Below are 15967 nucleotides of genomic sequence, written 5' to 3' on the forward strand. Positions count from 1 at the left end.
CATCTCCTAACTGTTCACAAGTGCATTGAAACCAAGGGTGAGCATGGATCTCTGTTTTATCGCTTTTATAGACTCTTGATATGTAACTCAGACTAGCCTGGAGCTTAATGTGCGGCCCAGGCTGGCCAGCTCCCAAATGCTGGGATTACAGTCCCAGTTGTGTCTTTTATTTTTGAAACGAGTAAAAATCAATGTCTACCTTCTTGATTGACTACATAAGTGTTATGTTCCAAAAATTTCACTATTTTAAATTATAGGAGTTAGAAAGTTTTTTTAAATTAAAACTTTATTATTAGCATTAAAAAGTATAAATATTTACCAGCCTTAAATTTTAATATGAAAAAAAATCACTTGAATTATGTTAGCAGGTGTGGCGCCTCCCACCTGCAACCCAAGTATTTACAAGGCTGAGGCAGGGGATCTCCATGAGTTCCAAGCCAGCCTGAAGTACACCATAAATTCCAGGCCAACCTGAACTGTGTGGCATGAGGCCCTGTCTCAAAAAAAAAAAAAAATTCAGGCCTTTGAGGCCAAATATTTATCTAAGATTTGCCAGAACAGCAACAGCATCAGCCATTCTCTCGGCATTCTATAGGACATAATGACACACTTATCTGTCCATTGTTGTCTGATGCTCTGTGCTTCTCTTTCCCCAGGTGAACCTGTCAAACCTTTTACGCCAGAGAAAGCGAAAGAGATTATAATGTCTTTACAGCAGCCTGCAATCTTCTGTAACATGGTTTTCGATTGGCCATCAAGACACTGGACTGCGAAACACCTTTCTAAGGTCTTGGAGGGCAAGCAGATACGGTTCCGAATGGGCCTGAGAGGCACAGGCACAGGTAATTGCCATGGCAACCCCTCCTCCATAGCATCCCATGATCAGCAGTGCTCACCCCATCTCGAAGCAGTCCTTTATGTGTAATCCTCTTTGACCACTTACTGTACAGATAGGAAACTTTACAAGAAAGTGTGGGGAAATAGTTTGACCCCATACAAGGGTTTTTTTTCCCCCTTGTTCAAACAATGGGTTTAAACACCTTACCCAAAATGCAAATCTGCTAACTCACGTATTCAACACGTTGCTAGACATTGTTATGGCTGATTGAGCATGGTAGACAATATATATGTTAATGAGCTACTGCTTGTGCCCCTTTCCACTGAGGAACAGCAGGACCATAACACTGCAGAACTTCAGTGTGACACTCCTAAGAGTGCCACGTGGTGGTCCCTTCACTTGTGATTCATCAGGCGCACAGGCCTACATGTCTGGCCCCAGGCTATTTATGACACTTAGTCTTGCTTATAATCTTATCTTTTACTTTATGGTCTTCCTGGCCTTTATTGTACTGCATAGGTATGAAACACATGTATGTGTTTCTGTGCAAGCGAGGCAACAGTGAACTGTGTCCCCACCTGTGAAAACAAACAAACCCACTCGGCCTCCTAGTGTTGCCTGGGCTGATCTCCATTTCCTGCTGCCATCACTTATAGCTGGGGCACAGGCTGCGCTGGGCTTGTTTTTATTTTATTTTTTGTTGCTTTTGCTTTCTTAGTATTATTAGATGATTTTATTTATTTTTTTCATTTTTTAGTTTTTCGAGACAGGGTTTCTCTGTGTAGCCCTGGTTGTCCTGGAACTCACTCTGTAGACCAGGCTGGCCTCGAACTCAGAAATCTGCCTGCCTCTGCCTCCCAAGTGCTGGTATTTAAAGGCGTGCGCCACCATGCCAGGCTAGATGATTTTTAAAAGGCTTTGTTTGCCTTACTTTCCCAGAACACTTTGACATTTTTGCCCTGTTAAGTGATTATCATTATCTCTAAAATATTGTCATTATTAAAGAGGGATAAGGTATGCTTCTAATCTAAAGCCGTGCATCGCTGTGCTCTGCTCTCTCTCTGCCTGGCATTTCTGAATGAGTAACCTGCTCCTGGAGAAACTCCGTGCATTGCAGAACAGTAATGTGCAGACCTAGTAATAGCCTCAAGGAGCTCCGACCTTTCCCATTTTCCCTTTCAGCAGCTCCAAGCTCCTTTCTCTCTCTTGACCTTGTAGGATACAGCCTGCAGTTGGCTTTCCGTGTCTAGAGCCGTTTTGGACTCTGGAGACAGGCAGGGCAGAATTACTGTAGCTTGGCGTCTCGTTCTAATTGCAGACTTGATTGTTTAGGTATTGTTAAATGAAATGCTTAAAACCAGGTTATATGTTTTCCTTTTTGAGTTTGTGAAACAAATCTGCCACTGAAGTGTCTATTACTGACTTGAAGAGAAATACAAATTGTGGAGTCTTCACACCCTGCTTAGACTGCAGACACCCGAGCACTGCTGGTGACTAGTGTTCGTTTGTGGAGAGTCACTTACCTGAAGTCTCCTGCTTAGTCTGCTTCCCGCCTCCCTAAGGGCGGTAGGGCTGTTTGCGCAGAAGAGTCACGGTAGTTTGACTTTTGCAAGTTAATACTTAAGTCTAAATGGAGTTTTTACAAAAAAGCCTCTCTGCAGTCCGGAGAAACCACTCTGAGGTTTTAGTAAGGGTAGCATATTTAACAATTGAAAGAAAATTCTCACAGCATAGAATGTAGCATTTAGCCATTTGGAAGTATCTAATCAAAACAGTGGTTAACGTTTTCACAGGCTGTACAGCTCACTTTCTAATTTCAGAATGTGTCATTCTCCCATAAGGAAGGCCAGTGCCTCGGCAACACCAGCCTCCTTCCGTCTGTCTAAGTCTATCCATTCTGGATGTCATATTGGAGTCACAGGAGAGCCAGCCCCTGCATCTGGTTTCTTTCACATTGCCTGTTTTCAAGGCTTATCCAGAGAGGAGTATAAATTGAACATGTCTAATCTGAAATGCCTTTGAGAGTTTTAAGCACCAGTACGATGCTACCACTAGAAAACTTCATATCTGATCTCATAAGGCAGAATGTATAACCTTTAAGCCTAAAATTGTATAATAAGACCGTCTTTTGCCGATTTTGCTCAAAGGAAGATATGAAGTAGAAATGAATTTCATAGTAGCCTCCGGTTCTGTCCATAAAATTACTTCTTCTATATATGCAAGTATTCCAAAATCCAGAAAAATACGAAATTTTAAAAGCATACCACTTCTGGTCCCAGGCATTTCAGATAAGGGTTTCTCTGCTGGTGTGTATCAGAGCTTCGTTCATCTTTATTACTAAGTAATAGTCTGTATGTATGAATATGTGTGTCCTGATTGCTCATCAGTAGATGGCAATGCAGGGGTTTCTCTGCATTTTGTTACTATTAGGCTATTGCTCCCATGGACATTTGTGAAGTGGGAAGTTATTTATGTCAGATGATGGTTTGCTGGGGCACACAGGTGAAAGGATGTCTTGTTACGCAAACACACGAAAGACTGTTTCCCTGAAGCAGACACAGGTCACAGGGGGGTTTGATATAGCAGACATGTGAAAGGACGTTTGATGAAGGAGTATAACTATGACCCCACAGACAGTGGGAGACGAGCACTGAGCTTTGGTGTGGTTTGTTCCACCTCACTGTTCTTCAATAAAGACACGCATGTATTGGTTCGCTTTACATAGCATTGTCGAGCTCAACTTGTGGTAATGCTGCCATTGAGAGAAACTCACTCCTGTGGCAGGTTGCTGCTTCTGCAGCCTTGCCTCAGGCTGGTTGGTGAGCCTGGCGGTTTCTTCAGGCTTGAACTACAACTTCCTGCGGTCTGCCTGCCTAGAGGACTGGTCTGCAGCTGCTGAGTCCTATTTGGTGTTTGCTATGGGGACTGAACTGCTGCCCAAGAAGATCAAGCATGCTCCCCAAAAGTATTGTTAAACAGGTCCACTTCTCCCATATCCTAATAACTTCTCTCTTCCACTACGTCTGCTGGGTGGAGGGCTAGAAGAGAGGTTGAACCCTTGTTAAAAGTAGGTTGCAAGAAATGGCTACCCATTTCAGTGCGGATTTGGAGGAGAGCTGTTTTCCTTCCTCAGGAATATGTAGAGCTAGCAGGAGACACACACTGCCATGCTTCCTAACCTGCATGGAACTGCATTCCGTGCCCACCTCCTTGCCAACACTTCCCCGCCTCTTGCCTCCCCCTCTTTCCTCAGTTGTAGCCATGATGGTGTGTGTGAGGAAATACTCCATTGTGGTTCTGATTGGCCTTGTTCTGTGACTTAAGGAGATCTGGTGTCTTTTTGTAGTTGTGCTAGCCAGTAGCAATGTGTGTTTATATTTTTTGCTCCATTTTATTTCTAATGGAGGCTTTAATAGTTGATTTGAAAAAGCTCTTTATATATCCTAGAGATTAAAATTGCATGTGTCCACACATGCACATACACACACACTGTAATTTTTGAAAAAATCATGAGCATAGGATTGTGCTTTAAAGAGCTGTTCAAATTTTGACTTGCTGTGTGATCTTAGGTGGGCCAATTAACTTTTCTGTATGTTAGAAATATTTTTGAAACTAAATGATTTTATCATGTATAGTATTGCATTCCTTTACTCCCAACATTTAGAAGGTAGATTTCTGAGTTTAAGGCCAGCCTGGTCTATAGAGTGAGTTCTAAGCCAGCTAGTGCTACAAATCATGTGCACAAAGCATTTAGAATAGTGCCGACATAGGAAGTATTATCACTTAACATACAAATCATTTACATACACACACACACACACATATATGATTTTTTTTGAGACAGGTGTCACTGTGTAGCTATGGCTGTCCTAGAGTTCACTCTGTAGAACACACTGGCCTTGAACTCACAGAGATCTGCCTGCTTCTGCCTTTTGAATTCTGTAGTTAAAGTTGTATACCACTGTGTCTGGCAAATGTATAGCACTGGTTAGCCTTGAACTTTCATTGATTGATTAATTGATTGATTTCCATATGGGTATTTTGCCTTTGTGTATGTCTTTGCTACGTGTGTGTCTGATGCCCATGGGAGCCAGAAGGGAACAGCATCAGATCCCCTTGTGAGCTGCCATTTGAATGCTGGGAATCATACCCAGGTCGTCTGGAAGGACAGAGTGCTCGTAACCACAGAGCATCTGTTTGTAGTTAACAGGTTGTGTTTAAAAATTAAAGTTGTATTGACTTTCACAGGCCACTTTATTTTTCTCTCAGCATATTTGGAGGAACATCCTATGACATTAAACGTGAGTTTTAAATGGCTCCTTAGTGGCGATATCATACTTTCTTTAAGATGTTCCTGTTTGCTGTGTTCAGATGGGTTGAGGCTGTGGGTAGATGCTTTCCACTCGAGTGTTCAGTCGGCACTGCATGGGGTGGGGCTTCAAACATATAAGCTTGCCCAAGTGTTACCTATTATTATCTTTCTAGAGTAGATTCCTAGAAGGAGGTCGTCAGGTCCAATGGTGTTTGAATTATCAGCAGCACTCACCAGAGACCTGAGTCACTCTGGGGTCTTGTGACAACCACCTGCTGCTCTGTCTCCTAGGCCGTGTCACCCTTCTGGGTCACTTCACTCAACACGTCAGTCAGAGTTACAACACTTATCCCAGGCCATTCCTGATTGACATCTCCTCCCTCTAAGGTCTTCCTGCTGTAAGGACAAGGGCCTCATCTCATCCTGGGTTCAGCATCTGGTCACGGTCTTACATCCGTAAAGTGACAAAGTGAAAGGCTTTTGACGCACAGGCAGTAGGGAGTAGATTTGCAGATGGTCTCTACGTGTCTGTGTCTTTCAAAACCACACACAAGTTTCTCTTTTAGAAAATCTGGTAGGTAAAAGGATGCTGAATGTAAGTTTGTATTTAATAGTAATTTCCGCTTTTTCCTGATATTTGTCCTTTGTTTCAGAGCTTTGGGGGTTTGCTTTTGTTTTATTTACTTTTTTGGTTTGTTTTGTTGTTATTGCTTTTTTTTTTTTTTTTTTTTTTTTTTTTGAAACAGGGTTTCTCTCTGTAGCCCTTGCTGTCCTGGAACCAGGCTGGCCTTGAACTCACAGAGATCTGTCTACCTCTGCACCCTGAATGCTAGGACTAAAGATGTGTACCACCACTGCCCTGTGTGTTTTATTTACTTTTCAAGACAATTCTTTATAAGATGAATGTTTCCCCATTTATTGTTTGCATCTATTTGACTAGACACGCTTTTTTATAATCAAATCAGCTAGTGCTCTACAAACATTTATTCTCATTTGTTTCATTTTAGACATTTCTCCTCTTAAAATAGACCACGCTGATACTTTGGTGGCATTTGCTGTAGTTTTTCAGCACAGTTGGCAAGTATAGCTCCAGCCTCAGTTACACGACGGCCATCTTAAACTGCGCTGGCTTTGGCAGCGTCCTTTAGTGTGTCCCCGTGTGTCCTTGTGGCTTCTCCCATCAGTTTTGAGGGTTGTGCCTTTAGGGCTAGTGAAATGATTTTGAAAGCACCATCTTAGCACTGATACACATTTGAGTGTTTGAAACTATAGCTCAGACAGCCCAGCTACTCACTTCCTGTGTGCTTGGGGCTGTTGTTGCTTGACCTGTCCATCAGGTCCAGTTATTCGAGGATCTCGAGGGGACCTTCTCCTAAGAACCAAATGGCATCAAGGTTCCAATGTATTAGCCAGGCCCAAGGTTTAAATGCACAAGCAAAAGGGGAAGTGCCTTTCAGCAGGAGGGGTGGGGCAATAGAATTGCACAAGCAAAAGGGGAAGTACAGGTACTTATCAGCGGGAGGGGTGGGGCAATAGAATTGCACATTCTTTAGGCAGTTACTTGGGGAAGCAGGAACTTGGCGGTATCAGGGTGTGGTCAGGACATCTGGCGCTGACTTAGGGCTGGAACATCCTGTGGTTGTTCTCAGAACAACCCGCTTTTGACCCCCTTTTCTTCTGGGTGGGGGGGGAGGCCCAATTCAGAGATCAGGACAATTGTGTTGTCTTAATGGCTCCCAACAGTTGCTGTTATTGCTGCTGCTGCTGCTGTGCTGTTGCTGTTGCTATTGTTTTTGTTGTTGCTGTTGTTGTTTGCCTCCCACCATGGTGTCTCACTCTAAAGCTCACTGCACCACTGTATAGCCCTCCCAAGCTTGCCTTAAATTGGAGGTAATCCTCCTGCCTCAGCCTCCACAGGGATTACAGACATGCTGATATAAGTTATATATATTTTTTGTAGCATATGATATTTCTGAATATGTATACATTACATATCAATCAGAATATTGACCATTTCTTTATAATTGAAGTATCAAAATATTTCTTTTGAAATACGTGGTTACATTGTTTTTCTGTTGTGTGTTAGGACACCAGACCATCTCCTATCTCACTGCAACGTAATTCCCACAACTACTCTTTGCCAGTCAGTCCATCCCGCCTCCTCGCCCCAGCTTCTGCCAACCACTCGTCCGCTCTGATCTTCTGTTACTCTTCCTCAGTATCTTTGGATTTTATTCATCTAAAAGGCCTTTATAGTTACACAGAGCGCTCACTTTAAAGAGACCCTTCTGGCATGAGCCAGAGGATCTCTGTGAATTCAGCCAGCCTGGTTTACATAGTGAGTTCCAGGACATCCAGAGCTACACAGAAAGACCCTGTCTCAAAAAAATAAAAGGCTAGGTAGTGGTGGTGCACATCTTTAATCCCACTACTCGAGAGGCCGAGGCAGGAGGATCTCTGTGAGTTTAAGGTAGGTAGGACGGTCGATAAGAAGGGTGTGTGTGTGTGTGCACGTGCGTGTGCATGCATGCTCGTCTGTCTGTCTGGGTACTGCCTGCACGTGAGCATGCTTCTCTGTGAGCCGTATGTACATGTGGAGACCAGAACAGAATGCTGAGTCCTGCCACTCTACCTCATGCATGGATGTAGGTCTTCCTACTGAACAGGAAGTTCCCAGGATCTGCCCATCTCTGCCTCCTAGGGATCAGGGTGTGGGCGTGTGCAGCCAGGCATGGCGTTGTGTGGTCTTAGAGATCTTAGCTCGGGTCCTTGTGTGTGCAGGGTAAGCGCCGTTACCTTCTGGATGATCCTGGACTCTCCTTGGCTGAGATTTTAGATGAAAATCCATTAACTCCTACAAATTAAGTTTGGAAAGAAGTTTACATTATTGAAAACTATCTCTCTCTATGCAAAAGCGTTATCTTACTGAGTCTGTCAGTAAAAAAGATTTGTAGTTATCTTTCATTACTGCTAGTATAAAGAAAATACTTTTGCCATATGTATTCAGTATACATAATGGGTCAAACAGGGTCTTGCTCCATAGCCTCATGTGTTATTAATTTGTAGATAGATAAAAGCCATTTACTTATTCTCTGTGTCCACTCTTGTGGTGTAGGTGGTTGTTGGTTGGTTGCTAGCTCGGCTGCTCCGGTAAGTCTTATAGAAAGTCAGGTACATACATTTGTAAACAGAAAAAAATTTGTTTCTTTTGTATTGAGTATATTTCTCTTTTTAAAGATTTATTTATTTATTTTATGTATGTGAGTACACTGTAGCTGTATAGATGGTTGTGAGCCTTCATGTAGTTGTTGGGAATTGAATTTTTAGGACCTTTGCTCACTCCGACCAGCCCCCTTGCTCAGGCCCAAAGATTTATTTATTATTATATCTAAGTACACTGTAGCTGACTTTAGACGCATCAGAAGAGGGCATCAGATCTCATTAAAGGTGGTTGTGAGCCACCATGTGGTTGTTGGGATTTGAACTCGGGACCTTTGGAAGAGTAGTCAGTGTTCTTACCCTCTGAGCCATCTCACCAGCCCAAGTATATTTCTTATATCTGTCTTGTATAGAATTTTTGGGCGGATGCTTGAAATAGTCATTAATAACTGACCTTTAAAAGTAATTGGCATTATTTTAACTAATACACAGAAAACATAATAAAAGATTTTTAAGATTTATTTCTTTATGTATGTGAATATTCTATAGCTGTCTTCAGACACACCAGAAGAGGGCATCAGATCCCACTACAGATGATTGTGAGCCACCATGTGGTTGCTGGGAATTGAACTCGGGACCTCTTGAAGAGCAGTCAGTGCTCTTAACCACTGAGCCATCTCTCCAGCCCCAGAAACCATAAAAGTTTTGCATGTTAATGGAGTACCATGTTCAATATATTTAGACAATGCCAATGTTAAAGTTAGTTGAGCATATTTATCTCTGAAATTTATTTCAGTTCTTTGTGGCGAAACCTTCAGAATTCTTTCTCTTAGCCTTTTAAAATATTTAATACAATATGATGACCTATAGTTACAGCCTGGTTTTACAACTTTTTAAAAAGCTAGACATGGTACTATATGCCTTTACTCCCAGTATTTGGGAGGCAGAGGTAGCCAGATCTCTTAAGTTTGAGGCCAGCCTGTTCTACACAGTGAGACTCTGCCTCCAAAAACAAAAGCATAATGCCACCCTGAGTCTACTTTAGGACACAGGTAGTGAGTAGTAACACGTAGGTTGTTAGACCCATTTTCATCGAATCCGTTTGCCAGCGTGAATGCTCAGTGACAGCTCTCTGCCCCAGCAGGCAGCTATGTGCAGCTATGTGCGTCTGCGTCCCTGTCCTGCTTCAGGTTTAAAAGCAAGCTCACTGTGTGTACTTCAATGTGAAATCTTGGGCTAGTGTTGCTGCTTCTGGCCCAATACTTGGCAGTTAGTGGTTGAAAGACAGAGCTACCCTGCCTGCTTCATCACTAAATAAAAGAACGGAGTGACAGAGTTAGGAAGCAGTAATCCCACTGCATAAGCGAAGCAGGAAGCCATTGAACCACCCGAGGGGCCTGTCACCAGTGGAATCAGAGCACCGCTTTGTGTTGCTGCTACTCCGACACAGTGAAGGACTCTATTTTGAAATCATCCTGTAAATGAAAAGATCTGTCATTCCTGTTCATTCCACCCGTGATCATCCCCCGCCCCCGCCCCCCCTCCACAGCAGCAATTCTCAAATGGAAATTTCACATTTTAGATTTTCATTTTTGCGTGCAGAATTTGCTGTGACAGGAAATGCAGGCCTCTAATGAGGCCAGAGTTTGAAGACTGCAATGCAGGTTTGCTGGTGGTGAATGCCAACACTGACCGACCTGACCTGTTCCTTCCCCACAGGGCTAGACGCTCAGTCAGGGGCTTTAGCATTCAGTCAGTTGGTTGCACTGAGTTCCGTGAAGGGAAGACTGGTACACTAAGGATCAGAAGTGGCTCCCATTCCCAGCATCTTGAAGTCCTCCTGCTCCATACATTTTTGTCAAAATCTATTTACTCTTAGTTTCGCGGTGAATTCCTGAGGATGCCAGTGGAGTGAAGAGCTTGTATCTGTGGCTTACTGCTCGCCAGGCACTGTTCCTAAGTGCTTCACTGAAGTTCTCAAAATTGGAATGGTTTTAAGTTTATAGATTTTTGTCGGTTAGGTCAATGTGGCCTGCTGAAGTTTTCCTACTTCAGAAAGTCACGTGACAAATCGACCAAGTAGGTGGATTAGATGACATACTTCTGCTTGTCAGTATACTGCTTCTTTCTGTTCCATCTCTCTGTAAGGTAAGGGAGAAAGATGATTGGATAACCCTAATGGTCGAGGGAGGAGGGGAAAGATGATTGGGTTGTTCTGCTGAGTGAGGGAGGATGGGAAGGATAGATGCTGTTGAAGGAAGAGCTCGAATATCCCTCTGCTGACTGCTCCAATTTTGAAAAGGTTCCAAGTCGATACTGGGACGAATAAGAGGGACTAATAATAGTGCCTAACATTTACTGAGCATGTGCGGTGTGTCGGGCCCTGTGTGCCCTCCCCTCCTAAAAGGGCTGTATGCTTTGCAAAGGAGTGCAATGGTTCCATTTCCTAAATATTAATTTCCCTGTGATTATTAAAACCCCGCAGCTTTCAGAAGATTTCCGTTCATTTAGTCTTGCTTTGACTCCCAGGCATCAGACAAGCACACAGATCCTTGTCTTCCCCCAAAGCTTACTGGGTAGCCATTAGCTGTGACGACAGGTCTGCGAGGTCTCTGTCAGGAAGAGGAGAAAGCTTCCTCTTTGTCTCAAGTGGAGTTATTTCGTTTTTGTTTTTGAGATCGGATGTACTGGTCACCTTCACATTTCTATGATCAAGTACTGCATAGAGCTTAAGGGAGCAGAACTTTATTTTGGCTCCTGATTTAAAGCGTAGGTGGGTGAGATGACACCGAATTTAATCCCAGTACCCAGGAAGCAAAGACAGGCAGTCTCTGAGTTCAAGGCTAGCCTGGTCTACAGAGTGAGTTCCAGGACAGCCAGGGCTATGCAGAGAGACCCTGTCTCAAAAAAAAAAAAAAAAAAAAAAAGCAGGAGGGAGGGGTAGAGTGCATTATTGTGGGAGGAGCATGGCAGCTGGATTGGCTTGGTCTGTGGTGGTAGGCATTTGTCACGTGCTTGTTATTCATGAGCGAATCATAAAGTAGCCAACACAGACTAGAACTGTAATCTCCTAGCCTTGTCCTCTTAGCCCTTTGTCTGCCCACTAGACCTCACGTCCAACAGGCCTCACGACTGTCTTAGTTAGGGTTTCTTCTGTTGTAGAGAGACACCATGACCACAGCAACTCTTATAAAGGACAACATATAATTAGGGCTGACGTGCAGTTTCCAAGGTTCAGCCCATTATTGTCATGGTATGAATCATGGTGACATGCAGGCAGACATGGTCCTTAAAAAGGAAGTAAGAGTTCTGCATCCAGATCAGCAGGCAGCAAAAAGAGAGTGACATTGGGCCTGGCTTGAACACCCGAACCCTGAAGCTCGTCCCCAGTGACACAGTTCTTCCAACAAGGCCACACCTCCTTGTAGTGCCACTCCCTAGGCCACCACAGCAGCCTCCTGCCACCGTGCCCTGCTTTGCTTTCTGCTGCTTTCAGGAGCAGAGGACCAAGGATTCTCCAGCTGAGGACCAAGGATTCAAACGCATTCACTTGTGGGGGACATTCCATATTCAAGCCATCGCACAGGGTCTTGCACTGTCCTGTCACCTCAACCTCTTGAGGTTCTACAAGCATCATGGGCCTTACTGAGTTACATTGTGAGCTCAAGACCATTATCTTTTTCTTCTGTGTTCCTACAAGCCTAAGCACCATGCTAATCACAAATTATGTGCTTAGTAAATGATCCTGCGCCAACTGAGTTCATGAATAAATGAACAGACACTAAATTAACAATGTCCAGCTAGTGTTTCTAAGGAGCTCTGTTTGTAAACATGCAGTGCAAAGAGGATATTTTTCAAAAGTCACTTATTGCCTTAAATTTTAGTTTTTTGGGTTTTGGGTTTTTTTTTTTTTTTTTTTTTTTTGGTTTTTTGAGACAGGGTCTCTCTGTATAGCCCTGGCTGTCCTGGAACTCACTTTGTAGACCAGGCTGGCCTCGAACTCAGAAATCCACCTGCCTCTGCCTCCCAAGTGCTGGGATTAAAGGTGTGTACCACCACTGCCCGGCCCTGCCTTAAGTTTTTTAATTTAAATTTTCTTTTTACTCTCAAGCTCTTTGAGCATAGGATCACTTTACACTTAAAAATTCCTGAAGACTCCAATAATTCAGACTCTCTTCAGTGATGCTTTCCTTATTTAAAATAGCAAGGACCCCAGAGATGCAGATCTGTGTTCTTGCTTCCTCACCCCCCACCCACTCTGCTTACCTTATTTGGGACAGTGAGGACTTCAGAGATGCACTCTCTCTCATGATACTTTCCTTGTTTAAAGCATGGTGCTTCAGTGTGTTCTTCAGTATGGTGCTTCTTCAGTAAGAAACGCAAGCACACCTGGGTGTTGTGGTATGCAGACCTTTAGTCTAAAGGCTGAGGCTGGTGTGTCTTTATAAGTTTGAGGCCTAACTGGTCTGCATAGAGAGTCCCAGGCCAGCCGGGGCAACATGCAGTGCTCAGTCCAGCATGGCCATGGTAGGAATGGAAAGACGTGGTTCCCACCCCTGGAACAGAGCCAGCAGGGCGTTGGCCTCCGAGAGTGTTGATGGTTACTGTGGGCCTAAGGCTTGTCTGTAAAATAGCATACATGTTCTCATGTTCCTCCTTCAAGGGATGTCTTCTCTGCCAAGGGTAATGACTCCATGATAATCAGAGACAACTTGAGTCTGGGAGGTGAGGGTGTGTCTGTGTCTCAGCAAAATGGTAAACACCGTGACCTTCAGGACAGCCCTTAAGGCTGTGGGAAAGAACATTGAAAACATGAGTTCAAAAATACATAATTTCTCAACTATGCAAAACATAAGGATGCAATGTGAATTGTATAAGGAACTTTATAGATGTAAAGGAACAGAGACAACTGCACAATGAGCCAGCTTGTCAGGAGATACAAAGATGGGCAGATTCCTAAGTTCACGGTCAGCCTGGGACAAAGGGAGTTTAGGTCCAGGCCCAGGTGAACCTGGTAAGAATGGTAATGTCAGGGTGGGGCCCCTCTAAGATATCTTATTGTTTATGCTTGTGTTTGCTGTCTCCTTCTAAAAATTGAGGGGCTGGGTTCTGGGATGCTGTTTCATGGGATAATCAAAAGGGAACCTGGGGTATTGACTGCATTGTTATATAAAAAAAAGACTGGGCTTTTGACTTGCAAAAGATGAGTGATTTAGAAAGTTTTTAAAATTTAAAAAAAAAAAAAAGACTATCTTGAACAGAGCTGTCTGGAGATCACCAGAGAAAGCTGTACATAGAGGGCCGTCTGGAAAGCTGTCTCAAGCAGAACATAGGCCAGTCGCTTGTTCAGCTGCTTTCAAACACCCCTTCTCTCAGAACCCGTCTCCAAGCCAAGCTGGCCCTTAGCAATACAGCGCCCCTGTCTCACACAAAGCTATAATAAACACATGCTCCCAGTGTCCAGGCAGTAGCGCCCACACATGTCACTCTATTAGTTACTTTTCTCATTGCTCTGACCAGACACCCAGCAAGAAGCCTCTTAAGGGAGGAAGGATTTCTCTTTGCCTTGGATTAGTGGATGCTGTTTATCACTGCAGCTCGGAGGTGAATCCTGGCACCTTGTTTGTCCATCTGTCCTTCCTTCCTCCTTCCCTCTTTCCCTCTCTCTCTCCCTCCCTCCCTCCCTCCCTCCCTCACTTCTTACCACTCTGGCTGTTCATGCCTTTCATGTTGAGAGAGAGTCTTCTCTCTAGGTTAAACATCTCTGATTATGTTTCCACAGCATGCCTAGAGGTGTGTCCTCTAGGTGACTCTAAATTCAGTCAAGTCAACAGTAAAGGTGAGCTGTCACAGTCGTAAGGAGAACGCTCACTCATGAGCCAGTGAGACCTAGAGAAGCAGATAATGTCTGAGCATTATTAGGAGTGGACACAGGCTCCCTGAGTAAAGAACTGGATTATACTATAATGAAGTTGTCTTTTACCCTTTCTCCCTCCTCCTCCTTCCGAGTCCCTCTCTCCTTTCTTCCTGTCTCTTCCTTCTCTTTCTCCTGTCTCCCTGCACCCCTGTGTTCACTGCATAGCCTCAAACCTAAGATCCTTCTCCCTTAGCTTTCATGCCACGCTGGAACTCGGAGGTAGTCCTTAACCTTAAGAACACATCCATTCTTTTGGTTTTATTGTGAATGATGTAAATTGTTGTGTGAACAAGTACAAAATTAATGTTTAAATATTGATAAATGATATCTTGGTCAGATTTACCTTTTAAAGTAAGTATTTAGAGAGTATACTTACTAAACTTTTTGTTTGTTTGTTTTGTTTTGTTTTGTTTTTCGAGACAGACTTACTAAACATCTTAAGGTGTGTTCTCTTACATTACAGTTCCCCAGTATGAAACCGAATGTAGTTATGTGGATGCGACACTCGAGGAGTTTTTGACCTGGAACTGTGACCAGTCTAGTATCTCTGGACCATTCAAAGATTATGATCATTCCAAATTCTGGGCTTACGCTGACTATAAGTATTTTGTCACTCTGTTTGAGGACAAGACAGATGTTTTCCAGGTGAGTCGCACATTTCTTTTAGCTTTGGTAAGAATTTAATTCTGAGAGTCATCCTAAATTAGAATTTTGCTGGTCCCTTCTCTCGTAACTGCCTGTTTCTCCTGTAAGTACTCATGTGAGTCCTGACGGGTTTACCCACTGAAGCCAAAGGCCTGTTCCAGAGGCTGACATTTGGCTTGTACAGGTGAGTGGCAGTGTTTTTGTGCTCACCACTTCTGCCATTAAACATTGTCTGCGAAGTTTGGGTTGTGCCAGAAGGGTAGACTGCAAGTGGGACTTCCTGTCCCTCGGGCCTACAAGGAAATGCATGTTGTCAGCGATGCAGGTCATCATGGAAGCCGCTCCAGCTGGAGACATTGACCAGACTGCCTCTGCCTCAGTCTCCCTCTACTCAGGCTGTGTGTGGTTTCCTGGGGTGGTTTATGGTCTGGGGCAGAGAAATCTGGACTCGTGGTAGAGTTGTCTGAAGCCCTGCTGACGTGTGGGAATCCTGTGGAAGGAAGGTTATGGAAGTTCTCGGACATGGCTGACGTCAGGGTTTGCAGGCTACCATGTCTTGTCTTCTCTTGAGTATATTCTACCTCAGACTTGAGTTGGTTTGGGGGAGTGATTTGGCAGAGCCCTGCTCTGGTTTCGGTTCTGCCTAAGTGTGGATGTGACAAGAGGGAGTGGCCCGAGGGAGCTTGGTCACATGTCTGCCTGGACCGGGAGCGCTGGAGTCTATCACCCATGATTGTCATCTGTGGAACGAAGTATTTCCCTTTTAGTCCAGCTCCTCCCTGCCTCAAACCCTCTGCTCCCCTGCCCGCCCCACCCATGTCTACCCCTGCTCTGGACCCTTCTCCTGGGTGTGATGTGTGATGCTCTTCGGTTGTCACACTGTTCCTGCTCAACCTGTGTTTTTCCTTCTCTTATTGAATCAAGGTATTCACATAGTTACTATAACTACAAATGTTTTGTGATTTTTTATGTATTAACTCACCGTCCTCATCTCCACATCCCGATTGTGGGATTCTGACTGCACCATTGTATGTATGCAGAGCCTCTTTATCCTTACGGCCATGAAATAAACATGTCGATTTTGAAAATATTCTGT

General features: G+C 43.9%; 1 protein-coding gene across 1 annotated transcript in view; it reads left to right on the forward strand.

Annotated features, from left to right (window-relative positions):
- Hspbap1 (HSPB1 associated protein 1) overlaps positions 1 to 15967 on the forward strand; it is a 54060-nt gene that overhangs the window by 14444 nt on the left and 23649 nt on the right. The window contains exons 2-3 of the mRNA XM_021185006.2: positions 657 to 842; positions 14690 to 14871. Coding sequence (XP_021040665.1) covers positions 657 to 842; positions 14690 to 14871 — 368 coding nt within the window. The remainder of the gene's footprint in view (positions 1 to 656; positions 843 to 14689; positions 14872 to 15967) is intronic.

This window comes from Mus caroli, unplaced genomic scaffold (genome assembly GCF_978045245.1).
Source record: "Mus caroli unplaced genomic scaffold, Mus_caroli_1 scaffold_17, whole genome shotgun sequence".
In the NCBI taxonomy this organism is placed as follows: domain Eukaryota; kingdom Metazoa; phylum Chordata; class Mammalia; order Rodentia; family Muridae; genus Mus; species Mus caroli.